General features: G+C 44.7%; 2 protein-coding genes across 2 annotated transcripts in view; both read right to left on the bottom strand.

The window, feature by feature from the left end:
* The window catches only part of LOC144121856 (glutathione S-transferase 1-like), a 35,928-nt gene extending 32,477 nt beyond the window's left edge, over positions 1–3,451 (bottom strand). The window contains exon 1 of the mRNA XM_077655271.1: positions 3,249–3,451. Within this exon, the coding sequence (XP_077511397.1) occupies positions 3,249–3,389 (141 nt within the window). The 5' untranslated portion in view covers positions 3,390–3,451. The remainder of the gene's footprint in view (positions 1–3,248) is intronic.
* Positions 3,452–7,838: 4,387 nt separating this feature from the next.
* The window catches only part of LOC144120122 (glutathione S-transferase 4-like), a 36,036-nt gene continuing 27,917 nt past the window's right edge, over positions 7,839–15,957 (bottom strand). The window contains exons 5-7 of the mRNA XM_077652566.1: positions 12,203–12,344; positions 9,277–9,447; positions 7,839–8,387 (exon numbers count right to left, since the gene is read on the bottom strand). Of these exons, the coding sequence (XP_077508692.1) occupies positions 8,250–8,387; positions 9,277–9,447; positions 12,203–12,344 (451 nt within the window). The 3' untranslated portion in view covers positions 7,839–8,249. The remainder of the gene's footprint in view (positions 8,388–9,276; positions 9,448–12,202; positions 12,345–15,957) is intronic.

The following is a 15,957-nucleotide window of genomic DNA, read 5'->3' as shown; positions in this document are numbered from 1 at the left end:
AAACAAAAGGAAATTGAGATTATTAGAGACATTAGCCTAAACACAGTTAAAAGGTTGTCTATAGACAAAGCAAATGAAATTGTTGTTGACTTCGGTTTATCGATAGCATCTAGGCTTCTTATAGATTAAAATAATTGAATATTATAGACTTTGACCTTTGGAGAGCCAACAGGCTGTCTATGAACAAAATAAAAGTAATGCTGCTCTAGACTTTAGTTCATAGATAGTGTATACATTGTCTATAGACAAAAGGAAATTACGGGTGTTAGAGTTAAATTTGTATAAAGTCTACAGATTTTATACACGCAAAATGAAATGCCTTATGGATAGCACTAAAGTCTATAAAAAGTGTATAGGAACTGTTGGGGCCATATTTATGCTTTTTTTGGGGGATTTAATAGGACTACCACGCCATCTACAAGTGCTCGTAAACATCATGAGTAATGTGCAGCTGGGCGTGTTTTGCGCTTATGCTAGCTCTAAATGGTATTTTTTTTTTGCCAATTACAATCGTAATGGCAGTAAAAAACCTGGCACAAGAAGTTCCAATTTTTTTCCATTGCTTTACGCAGGCATAAGGATACATAAGGCCCGTGGTAATGCATAGATTGGCTGATATTTTCAGATCTCTACGGCATACATACCCTTCCATGTTTAACGACAGCGTCGCCTGCCTCGCCAATTTATCAGCGGTAAATCACGTGCGCACTTTGTTCGCTCACCTAAGGATTGGAGGCAAAGAGCGCTTTGGACGACAAAACGACAACAGCATATTGCGATAACGCTCAGACATGTAATCGCGCGAAGACACCCTCCTCGACCTTATCTCTGGCACGAGGCTCTCCAAACAAAGCTTCCAGCTGCGTATCTTCCGCAGGTCATATATATATATATATATATATATATATATATATATATATATATATATATATATATATATATATATATATATATATATATATATATATATATATATATATGTTGATTGATAAGCGCGCTCTCTATTGCCTTGATCTCCAGACCCCGTCTGGCAACGTTACTGTTCTCCACATCCCGTTCACGTGTTTTGCGTGTTTTGTACGTTCCCTCAGAGCGGTACAGCAGAGCCCGTACTTAAATTTTCAGATGCCTGCGCGCGTATGCTGTTCGCGAGAGATTGGTAATGCACTAGAATTGAAAGACGTTTTAAAAGAAAAAATATTTAAAATATACTGCAGAAGAGGCGCCTGAGGGCAGCAGACGTCAGAAGCACTGTCATTCCTCCAGAAAAGCGCTTTACAATATTTAGGTGGCAGTGGTAATGGCTGTGAAAATATCTAACATAAAGTGAACAAAGAGACCAAGCGCTCCAAAACAAAGCCAGCGGGACGTCTTGCTCTGTCCTTGTCTTTTTGCACACTTTATAATAATCATGAGGAAGGGTATGAGGCAGGGATACGCCGTCTCTGCTGTGTTATTTATCGGGTTCCTATAGTAGTTATTTATAGATCTGAATTGGGAAGAATTCGGAATAAATGTTAGTGGAGAATACTTGTGTTCTCTTTTAAGCTTAAAACATTGCCTTCCTGGGTATCGCGAGGAGCCAAAGCGCAAAACAAGACGGGAGCGAGACAGGCGACAACACAGGGCGGTCCCGCCCTGTTTTGCGGTTTTGCTCCTCACGATGTCCTACCAACTGGCCTACAACCAAGTCCTTCTAAGTTACTTCCTGGATAGCTTAGGCGACGACTTGCAATTCATGATCGAGGAGCCAGTAAGAAAAAGTTGAAGGGTGAGTTTAAATATTATTATGTAGTAATCTAAATTATTGTTCAATAGTTCCGGAAAGCTACAAGAGTTTACGGTTGGCAGCGAAGCATTGGGATATGTAAGGCAATACATCTACTTTGAGCAGATATTGACCTCTGACTCGGAGTGCGATAGTGAAGTAAAAAGCAGAATAAGAAAGGGTAGAGTATATATCTGGCACGTAGTCTCAGGTCATGAAGGCAGGTTTCCAGTATTCCTGAAGAGGAAAGTACAAACAACTGTATGTTATGAAAACTCAGCTATGGCTGAAAACTGTGGCCGCTATGGTAACAGGTTACATTTTAATTAAGGACAGCGCTGCGAGCTACGGAAAGGAAATAATAGGTGTAACGTGAACTGACACGAAGAGAGTATAGAGTGGATCAGGGAAAGGACCGAGAGTTTACGATATCCTAGTCGAAATCGAGAAAACGAAATTGGCATGGGAAAGATATGCAATGCCAAGGGAAGATTAGCGATGACCGTGAAGGGCAACAGAGTGGATTTCAAGAGAAAGCAAGCCTAGCAGCGGGTGATGGAGAGTCAGGTGAGCCCTTGTTATTAGGAAATTTGAGGGGACAAGTCGGCTTCAGCTTCCACAGTACACGGTTAATAGGAAATATATGGGTGAGCTAGTAGCAGTGGCAACAGTGGCAGCAGCGGCGGTAGCAGTTATTTTAATGTCGACGGTCTACTCTGATTTCAGCACATGAACTATTGTGACAATGGTACCGCAAAAGTCATTGCATCTGGCGTTTTCACTGCGGCCACACTCCAGAAAAGGAGCCCGAAACAGGATCAGCTTGTTCAATGGAAATAACCTTTGGTTAGTATGTCCAAAATGTGCTCCGTGCCTTGCATGCCAGAATTTGGCGTCCATACTTTCGTGGTAGTGCTGTATACAGCTGGCTTCGACAACGGTGCTTGTACAAGAGCTCACGTTGGTAAAAATAAGGCGCCCATATTTCTTCATAAACATACAATAGAATGTCGCGTATATCATACACTACACACATGGCCGCCTATGGAGAAGGCTGTATTATCCAAGCAGACAAGGCGAGCACGGAAGGGAAAAGTGACAGAGGAGATAAAAAAAAGCCTGGATTAAGCGCATTCTTTCTGGATGAGCTCCTGCAACAAGATGAGTAGAGGAACGGTACGCAGTCCGTCGCCATTCCCGACCACAGTCGAGGGAATGCCCTTCTCGACAGCTTCGCACCGCGTTTTGCTGCTTTATCTGCAATCCTCTCCTCTGTATTTCAAAGACGACGTTATCAGCTGCCCAGAAAATATTCCCAAGTCGGGAGCTTGGCGTATACAGTTTCAGCTGTTCTCTCAAGCGCCTAACAAACACTGGAGGACAAAGCAAGTAATGAGTTCACATGAACAGCCAGGAAAACTGAGAAACAAAACGGCCCTGAGGCGTAAAAGCCAGGGTACGTTGCAATCGTTATACTTGCGTTGAGGAAATCCTTAGAGAGATGTTCTTTGTTAGCGTAATCCAGGTTCTTGAGGGTAAGCTCCACACCGATCTCTTTGGCTAGAGATCGGACGAAGCCACAAGGTGGACTGCCAAATAGGTTGTACAAAATGATGGACATGGCAGTATTCAAAGGAGGAGCCCTTTTTCTCCAACTGAGCAGCCGCGACGTAATGACGCCGGTGACTGAGAATGTTATTTATATCCTTCGGAGCGCACAGCGGAGAGGAGGAGGCGTTATATCTACAGTATTGCGCGTTTTTATCGGGAAGACTCAAAACTTTCCCCGCCTACACCGCTGGGTCAATTGCGGTGAAACGGCACACAGAGCTTGCGTATTATGGCAAATTTTCTATCGTAGCAAGTTTGATAACGGTACTTACTTAGCTGAGCTATGCATGATACGAAAAAGTAATCGTCTACGTTGAGATCAGCGAGCCAAAACCCGCTAACGACGTTTTTTCGCTAAAGGGCGGCAGTGGCGCCATCTGTTCTGGGCAGTGGAAAGCGTAACGACAATGCGCCCAGGCGAGCGTTGCAAACAATATTCTTTGAAAGGTAAAGCCTCGTTAAATCAGTTGTTCTGATATTTTTTTCCCGCTCAACTAGCCGAAAATGTTATAAGCGCTTCAGTTCAAGCAGACGAAACGGCCGGAACGGAATATACAAAGTGCGCGGGCTTCATGCAACGCTCGCCTCGGCGGCCTTGTCGTGACGTTTTTAACTGCAAACAAAGATGGCGCCACTGCCGCCCTTAAGCGAAATAACGTCGATTACGAGTTTTGACAGAGTCCCTCAATACTTTGGTTTTGGTTCGCCGATCTTTACGTAGACGACTACGTTTTCGCATCATGCACGGCTAAAATAAGTATGTACCGTTGTGAAACTTGCTACGATAAAAAAGTTGCCATAATACGCAAGCTCTGTGTGCAGTTTCACAGAAAATGAGCCAGCGGTTGAAGCGGAGAAATTTTTGAAAATCTTCACGATAAAAATGAACAATACTGTACATCCCTATAGGGCTGCCATTGTGTTTCGCCACCGGGAGCTTCCTCTCCCGCACTAGGTTACGGTTTGTATTTTCGAGGTGCATCTGTCGAGAGCTTCACAGGGCGGCTCTGAATATTATGCAAACAAGGCTGGCACTGTTTCTTTTTTAATTTTGATAGTCCTTACGTTAAAGGTATGAGCGAAAGCAAGGTGAGGTGGAGGTGGGCTTGTTTGGAAAGGCGAGCACAACTGGCGTGTGGTTTTTAAATTTTATCTCGTAGCGGTATCCGGAAAAAAGGCGTAGACAAAGTGGAGGAATAACTACAAGCACTGCCACCTACTCCTCTTCTCTGCTTCCTGTCTTGCACTGTTTGTGTTAAATGGGCCCCCGAGTCGCGCTTGTCACCGCTTTAGGTATATTTTTCTTGTGTTCCAAAGTATATTTTGCCCCAAGTAATATCGATCAAGAGCGAAGGAACTGAAATGCAAAGCCCTTTCGACCACAGGATGCCGCCTCTCACAAAGCGATCGATGAGAGCCAATAACGCGGCTTTTTAACGAGAATACCTGGTCAGTGCAGAATTTCCTGCTCCGGTCAAAAAATGTGCAGTGTGTGCTTTTGCATGGCTGCTCAGGTATGAGTACCGCTTTGCACTTGCGAGTGATGCTTCGTGTAAAATGCACTTACGGGGCATTTAATAAATAAAAGCATTTCAGCCAATCTATCATGAACAGGAACATCGGCGCACATTGTTAAATAAACGTGAGGGATATTAAATGCATCCATTTTGCCGCCGCCTCTGCTGACGTAAATGTGGGGAAGAGTTTGTACTGAGTTCTTAAAAGCGATACATTCTTTTAATTCTTGGAACAGCAGAGTGCGACCGCTGCTGTTCGTTTAAAGCGCCTATAGATAGCTATTTTTTTTTTCAAATCATTAAATGCTAGAAATGGTGCACTCCGCACCAATATTTGTGCCCATCATCGTGCAAATACCTATATTTTGTTCTTTAATGCTTCCAGAAGATCTTCTATTGCCGGGATTTGCATCCAATCATTTAAAGTCCATTCAATCCCATATGAAGGCTCTATCGGCAATCATAAAAAGAACATATACGCGAAACTTCAAACCATGTGCGCAGCTGTGCTGTCAAGATTTAAAACCTGACTTCATCTGTGGCGCTGGAACAGCCGCTCTGATAGGAAGCTCATAACTTTGCCAACACTGCGATGGGGATCAAATTAACGGCAGTAGAGCATGCATATAGCTTGATGTGCAGTGTCATACGCGCATGGGCCAGGACATTTTATTTTTATTATTCTCAATAAGTTATAACGTACTAAAATACACACAAAAACTTTCACATACACTCAGGATAAGTGACCAGTCAAAGAGAAACAGTCGGTGTTCAAGATTACACGTCTCAAGCTATGACTTGTGTCTTGGAAATGGCAGTTGTGCAAACGCGATACAGACAAGCCGCAAGTGTCTGGGATGACAAAAAGTGTCTCTGTTTTTGGTACTAACTCTTTGCAGTCACAGTCGTCATGCCTACAACATCCACGCAGCGAGAATCACTAGACGCGAAAGTCGTTCAACTGACTGATCGTCACAAGCAATGCACGCGGTCGCAACAGTGGTTTCACACGTCGCAACGATTGAATCGTTGCGAGAAAGCTGACGCTAAGTTTGTCCTAACCAGAATCTTCCCGAAACGCATTCAGTAGTAGACGGCGCACGTACTCTTCCGACACTTGCAGCAGAACTAGAAGTCATAAAAAAAAGGAATAAATAAGCTCCGCCTTTCACTGTATGACGCCATAGCTTTAACGGGTCTCGTCAGTGGCTCCTCCTGTCCATGCTGACACTCACACTCTTTCCACAATGCGTGAAAAACAACTTCAAATATACACAAAGCCCTGCTTTAACCCCGCTGTACAAACCAGTCTGTGTGGCCTATGGGTAGCGTACCCGTGTTGCCATCTAAGGGTCGGCGGTTCGATTCCCGACTAAGTTCCCCTTTTACCTTAAACGCAATTGATTCACTTTATATACTTATGTGTCCTAATTAAGCTTGAGCCATTTGCGACCTTCTAATCGCCAGTTTTCTGACGTTCTATTTTCTATAAAAATAATAATAATAGTCGGTTTTTGGGTAAACGAAATGGCGCAGTATCTGTCTCATATATCGTTGGACACCTGAACCGCGCCGTAAGGGAAGGGATAAAGGAGGGGTGAAAGAAGAAAGGAAGAAAGAGGGGCCGTTGTGGAGGGCTCCGGAATAATTCCGACGAGCTGGAGATCTTTAACGTGCACTGACATCGCTCAGCACACGGGCGCCTTAGCGTTTTGCCTCCATAAAAACGCAGCCGCCGCGGTCGGGTTCGAACCCTGGAACTCTGGATCAGTAGCCGAGCGCCCTAACCACTGAGCCACCGCAGCGGGTCTATTCAAAACCGCGGCTTTAAGTATGACGTAGTCGCTTTTTATTTTTATTTCTTTTATACTGCAAATCATGGTACAACAGCGACAAGTAAAAAGAACAACTTGAAAAAAGAAGGCATGCGGAATGACTATGCGCTGACATTCATCGAGTCGGTGTATTCCACTCGCTGATGGTGCGCGGGGAAGAGGAAAATTTAAACGTGTCAGTTTTTTTCGCTCACAACTACCACGCTGCCGGATTTTCAGCCGAACGGGGTTCTTGAAGTTTAAAAGTAGGCGATAGAAAAGCCGATGTACTCCAAAGGAGTGCGGGCATATTCGCAGTCACCCCTGCGTTTCTTTTCCAGCTTTCACTGGTAGCCCGCCTGCGAAGCCTAACCACATTGGGCTCTCTGCCACCGTGGACCGGGGTAAGGCTGGAATAGCGGATACACGTGTAATCTTAGCCATGTGGTGTTTAAGGCGTCATTCATGTCTCTAAGGCGTCACTTGTGTTTCGTTTGCATGCGTAAGGGGAGTTAAACTTGCAGTTACTGTGTGGACAACGTGAAGTATTTTAACTTCCACTGCTTAAGGTGAAAAACGACAGGTCTGGGTTTTACTGTTCAAACACCACTGTAAAGGGACCGAGAACTGAACACATGCCTGACTGGTTGCACGAACGCTACACCCCGAGAAGCAGAGCGTAGCTTGGCATAGGAGATGACACTCAGTACGCGGTGCACAGGTGCCCCAGGGCGCGCGCGCGGTAGAAAAATCATTACGAGGCTCTCCAGCAGCGGACGCGCATGATTACCACGAGTGTGCACGTGGAAAACAGGGCTGATTCGTGCTGAACTTTCAGGATTCGCATTTTTAGTGCCCCGGGCGAAGTAGCTAGCACGTCTTCCACAGTCACGTGCATCGTTTCCTTTGTGGGACACATGGACGAGATTTCTTCGTCGTGATCACTACGCAACGCAACGAAACGAGAGTGACTAGTAAGAGTGCGTGTTACTGAGAAAGAAATGCCTTTTAAATTAACTCTCCTGCGGCAGCAATCGATGCCATGCGGTAGATTAAGGAGGGTGGTATGGTTCTAAAACGCGATGATGCAAGTCTTACCGTTGCTAGCCATTACCCGGGCTCAAAACTGTGTATTTTGGGCTGTAAATGCAATCCCCCAAGCTAAAGGGCCTTCCAGTGTTTATAATGAGGATGATAAGAGGCACTGCTAACGGTGCGTTTTAAGATACCAGCGCTTTTGTCCATGTACACAAATGCTTGCGCAAGGGGCGTGGGAGTCGTGGTGTCTAGGCCTCAAGGGCTACCAACACGGAATGGGAAGAATCTAGCATCAGTATCGCTCCCAAATTTCTGTGCAAAAAGCAGAAAGAACACACAGTCAATTAGCGTAGCACAAGGAAGAAGTCATGTGCGTCTTGAACGTCAGTACAACCACATACGTGCTGTAACCAAATGAAAAGCATTCAAGAAGCGCACGCCATTTCATATGCAATGCTCCAGAAAAGAAGCCTAATTTAATCCGAAGGCCTCTCGCTTATTCTACTTCAGCCTAGCCCAAATCTGCTGGGTAAAGTCTATGGCAGTGCCATAGATCTGATCGAAGTATGGGAGCTGGGACTTCACTCGCTCGTAGTAGATGACGAGCTTGGGGAACTTGGTTTGGTCGATGGAGCCGTTCTGCAACAAAAGATGTGCGACCATAAAATTAGTTTTTACAATAGTTTCCATCCAAAGGCAAGAAAGCCTGATAACTGCTATAAGATATAAAATAATGTCTTGTAGTGGTGCATGCCAAAGAGGACAGAGGGGGCAGGCCTAAGTGCAAAACTAAAAAACTATGCCGTTTGGGAGCACTTGTTTAGGTAAGCAGTAAATTACTCGGTGGCGCCAAAAGTACCAATTCGTTATGGACTGTCTACGGCTAAGGATTAACATTTCGCCTGGCGGCCCTCAGAGTGAAAGCTACGACAAACATCCAATATTAGGTACCTGAAATACCGACAAGCTTCTATAAAATCGTAAAAACTGTCGCAAGTTATGTGTCCATGACTCCTGACCCTCATCATGGCTGTCATTCCGTTTCATGTTGCAAATACAAAATGTTAAGGTTGTATGCCGACAGCGATGGGCACAGAAAAAGAAAAGGCAAATAAAACAGTGCGCTTCAATAGTCCGAGCGCCTTGTGAAAGCGGTGATGGGCTTTAGTTGTGCGTCATGTGTGTGGAACGTTGTGGCATAAGTGTCTAGTTCTGTCATTCAACCTGTTTTTTCATGTATATATAGAGAGCCAAATTAATTAGTGATTCACGTGACACCGCCCCCATTGCCTTTCCTTCGTCCGCGTCTTAACACTATTCCTTATTTTTGTCATAGTAGAAAAGTAGTTTGGTGTTACGAATCGAGGGATCAACTAGGCAAAAGCCATACCCTCCTGAGATGGACGAAAGCAAATTTATGATTCAGGTATCTGCACTACTGGCGGAAAACCTTAGTTCGGGTCGAGTTCGCGAACATCCAGACATGCAGGGAGATGGAGCGAGTGATTCTAGGATCTGCGACACTTACCTCGACAGCGAGAACCACGGGACGGATGAGGCAGAGGTCGGCGATGGTGAGTTTGTCCCCGACGGCGAACTTTGCTTCGCCAATCAGATCCTCGCGGCCCTTTATCACGTTTTGCTCGAAGACAGTCACTTCTTCAGCGGTTGGTTTTGTGCAGCGAGTATAGCGCGCACGCTGCATAAAGATTTGATGAGAACAATCGTATAGAGCATGGGCCGAAATGTAGCGTCGGTGAGCATATAGAAAAATTCCAATTCCTTCGAATGGCTCACTTTTAGCTCGCATTTGCGTTTGTGTATTCCTTTCAACTGATGCCACTGCCAATATCATGCAAATAGGAAATGCACAAACAGGGCACCATTGAGAGCTAGAAGAGCATCTACGTTCAATTTTATAAAATGTCTAAGTGTTAAGTGTTCTATACACATTTGCCTGTATAGTAACATGAGATGCTTTTCTTCGTTCCAAAACAGAGCCCGTACAAACAGTTACAAACTGTTGTAAACTTACGCTTGTGGCCCACAAGCAGCCTTATTGTTGCGTGATTATTTGTCACCCCCTGTGTATGGGCGAATTTTAAATCTAGCTTTAACCTCTTCGTAGGCGTATTATACGCTGCTATTGAGAATAACCTGAAAATTTTCGTGGGTGTACTTACAGCTTTCTATTTTAGAACATGGGATGAATGGCTCAACAACTCAAGGAATGCAAGCACGCCGCACATTTCAATCCTCACGAAATCGTAGCGTTAAGAAGGAAAGAAAATGGCGCATTTCATCATCATCATCATCATTTATTTACCCTTAAAGGCCCTTGGTTTAGGGCATTACATAAGGGGGGGGGGGGGGGAAGTAGTCGTTACATATACAATGGTACAACAAAAATCAATACAAAGTGCAGGGTTCTTGTTAAACATTAACATCATTAAAGCATCAACACTAATAAAGACACGGCGGCTCAAGAACAACTTGGAAAAAACAAAAAACAGACGCATACACATTCAAAAACACGGCAAAATATCTCAGTCCTTCAAATGTGCTGTTAATAAGTGCCTGAATTTATTAGGTTCTACTTCAGTGACTATGGAATCGGGTAAGTCATTCCACAATGTAATGGAGCTAGGTAAAAAAGATTTATTAAATGAGTTTGTGGAGCCATGTATGCGCTGCAAACTTAAAGAATTGAAAAGTCGGCGTGAGGTGCGAAGCGGCAGGTGTAATACAGATTTTCTTAGTTGTGGGAAGGTATGGTACAATTTGTGAAATAGGCAAAGCTGTGAAATTTTGCGCCGAAGTGCCAGGGGATGAAGATCAAGGGATGCCTTGATAAGAGTTATACTGTGTCGTCTGTCATACTGCGATGTGATAAAACGGGCTGCGCGATTTTGGATGGCTTCAAGCTGATCGATTAGATATTTCTGATGGGGATTCCAGATCGCCGAGGCATATTCGAGTTTCGAACGGATGAATGTTACGTAGGCAAGTTGACGGATAGAACGGGGTGAAAAAGCGAGGGATCGTCTGATAAACCCAAGCAACTTGGAAGCATCTGTACAAAGTTTTGAAATGTGCTCAGACCATGTTAGTTTGTTGTTCACGATGATTCCAAGATACCTGTATGATTCTGTTTCAGAGAGTGGTGTAGAATTTAATGAATACGGATAGCTGAGGTTATTTCGCTTTCTTGATACATGCATGAACTTACATTTGGAAATGTTCAGTTGCATAAGCCATGACGTAAACCAGGTTTCTATGAGATTTAGGTCGCGTTGAAGCAGAGTGTGATCATCGGGAGTAGATATGCGGCGGTAGAGAACGCAGTCGTCTGCGAAGAGGCGGATACAAGATGATATGGCGTTAGGAAGATCATTTATAAATATCAGAAAAAGGAGTGGTCCAAGCACCGATCCCTGGGGGACACCAGAGATGACTGTAGTATTTTGCGATCTGTGGTAATCTATGCTAATTTATTTTCCTTTCAGTCGCAGCTATCAGCAACAAAAATCAACCTCTGTTTTTAGGGAAACTTTCGCAGGCTTTAGAGATAAAAGAACTCAGAGGACGAGGAATTATTTCCTAGGCACGCCGTGCTGGCTACGTTCATCTTTATTCCTTAGTTTGGAAAAGTGATTGTTGTTTATAGCCATGAAGAAGCCTTGCCATCCTTTCCTGCAGGGGTTTGTAGCGCAGTCGGCATCACCGACTTCCGGAAAAGCAGCTCTACACGTTTCAAGAAAAATTTCGAAAAGTGCTGTCTTGAAACGTGGAGGCTGTGGCTCAAGGGGTTACACTTAATTTATGATGTCAGGCCAATATCGTAGTCCAAACTTGTTATGCCTTTATTTGTAGATCACGCGTTCCTTGGTTTCCTTGTTTTATATTTCGCTCGAACATCTCGATAAGCGCTTGTAGTAGATGTTTTAAGCAGCGGATCTTTAGAAAACGACAAAATTTGGATATGTTCGCCTTGCCGGTATTTTTCAAAATAGTACATTGATAGGGCAGATAGGGCAACGCCGAAAAGCCTCTTAAAAACGTAGACCTAATACATTCTAAAGCTATGAATGCAATGGTTCTGAACCATGAATATCGCCAGCTAACGCTCTCAGTCACTCACCCATTAACCCATCCTAATGTTAAAAGCAGCACAGACTTGAAAATTTACATTAGTTCATACTGCAACGATTAACTGGAGGCGCAGGTAATTATTCAACCGCCTGCATTAGAATAGTACTGTTCAGCGCAGGATGTGAAGGGACAGAAGACGCTCATGCTGGCTTTCTGTGCCGGTTTCACAGAAGAGAAATTGAGAGAGAGAGAGAGAGAGAGAGAGAGAGAGAGAGAGAGAGAGAGAGAGAGAGAGAGAGAGAGAGAGAGAGAGAGAGAGAGAGAGAGAGAGAGAAAAGAAGACATGCAGAAGGTGGACCCACGAAGAAGTTCCCCAAGTGAGGATGAATGTTGCAGGATGCGTAGGCCAGCACCTGATCAATCTGGGTGCGACCCTTCACACGTGTCGGGTAGAGCTCGGAGTCTGGGGCATACTTTCGCAGCAAATAGTAGGCGATGGCGTTGCTGCATCGTAGGCGCCAGTATGAAAACGATAATAAGTAACGACACATGGCTTAGTGAAAGTCACTTCGTTTGCTATAGGAAACACAAGAGCAATGTGACGGACTAGTTGTTATTGTATTTTCGAAACAGGTCACACAGGAAGAAGGATACGCAGGAGACACAGTGGCCTTGTGTGTCTCCTTGGTGTGTGTTCTGTCGTTAGCGCTGTTTTTCTTCTTTTCAAAAATGCTACAGGAAAACTTATGGCGATGTCATGGTTGCGCTCGTAAGGTACGGGCACAGGAGCGGGAAAACTCGCTGCACGGCAATGGCGTCGAAACGCACGGCGCAGTCACGTGAAACCTCTGTCCATCCAATTCCGCCCTCGCCTCTTGAATGTAACTTTTGTAAGAGCCAAGAGGAGCTAGCATAGACTCTCCCCATACGACTAAGTCGGGCGCCTTGCCTTAGTCTCCCCCCTTTGACGCACACGCCAAGCCTCCGAAAATGACCGCGCGACTCTTTCGTTGCACGATAGAATGACCTGCCGATGAGAAGCTCTTGCTGCGCGTGTTTTGCTGCCGCGATTTCCCGCTGGTGTGTCCGTACGTTCACATTATATTTGACACGTAAATACAGGCGTATTCAGAGAAGGTGGGTGCAGGAAAGAATTACGAAGATAATAACGCTTCCGAGCTGAAAAATTCCGCATCAGTGAACAAAGTAGCCTCTTCTATTTTTTTTCTTTTTCAAAAAGAAAGTGAATTATATACAACCTCTATGTACTCCACCGCCTACCATACCCTCGACCGACAGCATCCGATAAAAAGTTTAGCCCTAAATGTAGCCTTGGAACTGAGTACAAGAAGCTCAGCTTGTAGTTTTAATGATTACTGGGAAATTAGTATCGAGGTTATGCACGTTAATATATCCTGCTTGCGCTGTAAATTGATGGGGAGACGAAGGTAACTACTGGAAGAATAATATCTTCGATCACAAAGAAATTGACTGTCGAAGTCCTCGTGGAGAATATATGTAAGCATGAAATGCCTTGCAGGAAAGAGGTGCATGAAAGGGAAACTGGGGGTGCCGGTTGCTGCCGATTGCACCCCTTGGGGGAACGTGTTTGCTGCTATACGCCTCTTTTGTGCATCTTACGCTGTGACAAGCTCTAAGTGGTACAGTAAGTGTTGGTGTGGCACACCCTAGCGACGCCGTCGTTGACGCATGCTCTACTGCGGCGGCAGCTCAGGACGTAGGCACCAGAGGATGGTCTCATGGTTTTATGAATTATAACGTCCCAAAGCGACTGAGGCTACGAGGGAGGCTGTAGTGGAAGGTTGCGGATAAGTTAGACCGCCTGAGGTTCTTTAGCGTACACCGACAGCGCGCTGTATACCGCCCTCTAGCATTTCGCCATCAAAATGCGACGTCCGCCACCGGGACTGAACCCGCATCTTTCGGCTCAACAGCTGAACACCTTAACCGCTCAGCCACCGCGGCAGCAGAGGATGACTGAAAGTTTTGCCTAGTGTCCTTTAGGTTCGTCTCCATGTTCTCCCTTCCTTCTGACGCCAAGGTCACCCGCGAAGCGAAAAACGGGAGCTAAGGGCATGTCATGCTTAAAATGGCTGCATTGTAAAAATGACATCACAGCCGTAGAGGTTACAGCAGACATTTTTCGGTATTCTGTAGCTCGCGCTCCTAATAAGCGGTTAATGCCATGTTCTGCTTCAAGGACAAGATATGTTTATAGTTTATGGGGGTTTAACGTCCCAAATCTCTATGAGAGACGGCGTAGTGAAGGGATCCGAAATTTTCGACTACATGGGGTTCTTTAACGTTCTTTGACATAGCACAGTACACGGGCCTCTAGAATTTGGCCTGCACTAAATTCGGCAACCGCGGCCGGGGTCGAAACCGCGTCTTTCGGGTCAGCTGCCGAGCGCCATTAAAACTGAGCCACCACGGCGACTAGGTGCACAGGATAGCTTTTACGAACTGCCAAAAGGCTGTAGTCTATGACAATCTCCCAATTGTGCGGAAGATGTGTTTAACAGACAGAAAAGTATTAAAAGGCAAGAACCGTACTGTCTAGTTCTGCAGGTGAACTCAGCAGTCTCACAAAGGGAAATAGACAGGCGCAATTTTTTCTTCGAAGCTTTGCTGTTGTGTTGTAAAAAATCTTGCTATGCGCTGTGATAAGCTGGCTTGACATTTAAGTAAAAAATTATGGTGACAACACAGCTGAGTTTCGTGAGCAGCGAAAAGGAGCCATTGCTTGTTTTACGCGTGCATAACTTCCCTACACAATTGAAATTTGTGGGACATGCAAATCGGTGTCGACTGTACTCATCCACATCCATTGTTTTAGATGTTGTGGACTTTGCCTGTTGATATACTATAGAGCAGTGCTTTTTCGTAAAGGTTTCGCCAAAAAGTCACCCTGCTTTAACAGCCTGAAGAAAGACTGCAGCTGCCAATGCATTGAAGTTTTGTGCGGATTACCAAATTTTAATGTTTTTCGCAATGACCGCACAGGTACACGAGGCGGAGGCGTCCTTGTTTTCGGTTGATCAACAGTTATCATGTCCCGTATTAACACTAATTCAGGACTGGAAATGCTATGGCTTACGTATCGCGCCGTGCCGGAAACCGTCTTGCTAGGCGCATGTTACAGGCCTCCAAAAAGTAATCCACAGTTTCCTCGCGATCTTGACAATATATTGACCCACCTCAAGTCTTGATACGTCAATGGCGAAATTCTTCTTTTCGGCGATTTCAATTACCCAGACATCTGCTGGGAAAACGAAACATCCTTGGACGAGTGCTTCTGAATGTAGAGAATTCTTGGATGATTGCTCATACTTTAAATTACACAAATTAGTGTCGCAGCCAACAGGTGTAGCCCAGGCTGCTTCAAACATTTTAGATCTGGTACTAACCACTCATCCTAGAAGTTTATCATTTATAAGCAACTTACGGGAAATTAGCGACCACAGATTTATTCATGCCGTCTTTCAGTTTGCCCCTGAGCTGCGCCAGACGCATAACAAAATTATCAGACTTTACGATCGAGGAAATTATGATGCAATCACAATGAGCTGGAAGACTTTCTGCCGGAGTTTCAGTCTGGACTACACAGACGTTCTGTAAATGATAATTGGTTGTTATTTACCAACAAGTTCACCGAGCTAACTAACAAATATATATCTCAGATGACGATCCGTGCCAGTCAGCAGAAACCGTGGTTCACAAACAGATTGAAACGGTTAGAAAGAAAGAAAAACGCCTTTTTCGAGCGGCAAAATTTAACCACAGCACCTGGGCTTGCAACAAATATTATGTAGCCGAGGACACCTACTATACTGCTTTTCCAGACTTTAAAGAATCATTCTTTAATCTTGAGGTGCCCCAAATCCATAACAACCACCCCCAAAAACTCTGCAAAACAATAAAACCGCCGCAAACCCATGCTATTACCCATGCTATTACCATGCTATTACCATGCTATTACCCATCCTATTACCCTTACCGGCCCAGTGGCAAAGGAGATCAATGGCGCTCAATGTGCTGAAGTTTTTAATGTTGCATTTTGATCTGTTTTTACTGATGAAGCTGGCGCATTCCCACC

Source organism: Amblyomma americanum, chromosome 2 (assembly GCF_052857255.1).
Source record: "Amblyomma americanum isolate KBUSLIRL-KWMA chromosome 2, ASM5285725v1, whole genome shotgun sequence".
NCBI classification, from domain to species: domain Eukaryota; kingdom Metazoa; phylum Arthropoda; class Arachnida; order Ixodida; family Ixodidae; genus Amblyomma; species Amblyomma americanum.
Note: the sequence above shows the minus strand (reverse complement) of the source record. Positions and strands in the feature narration are given on the sequence as shown.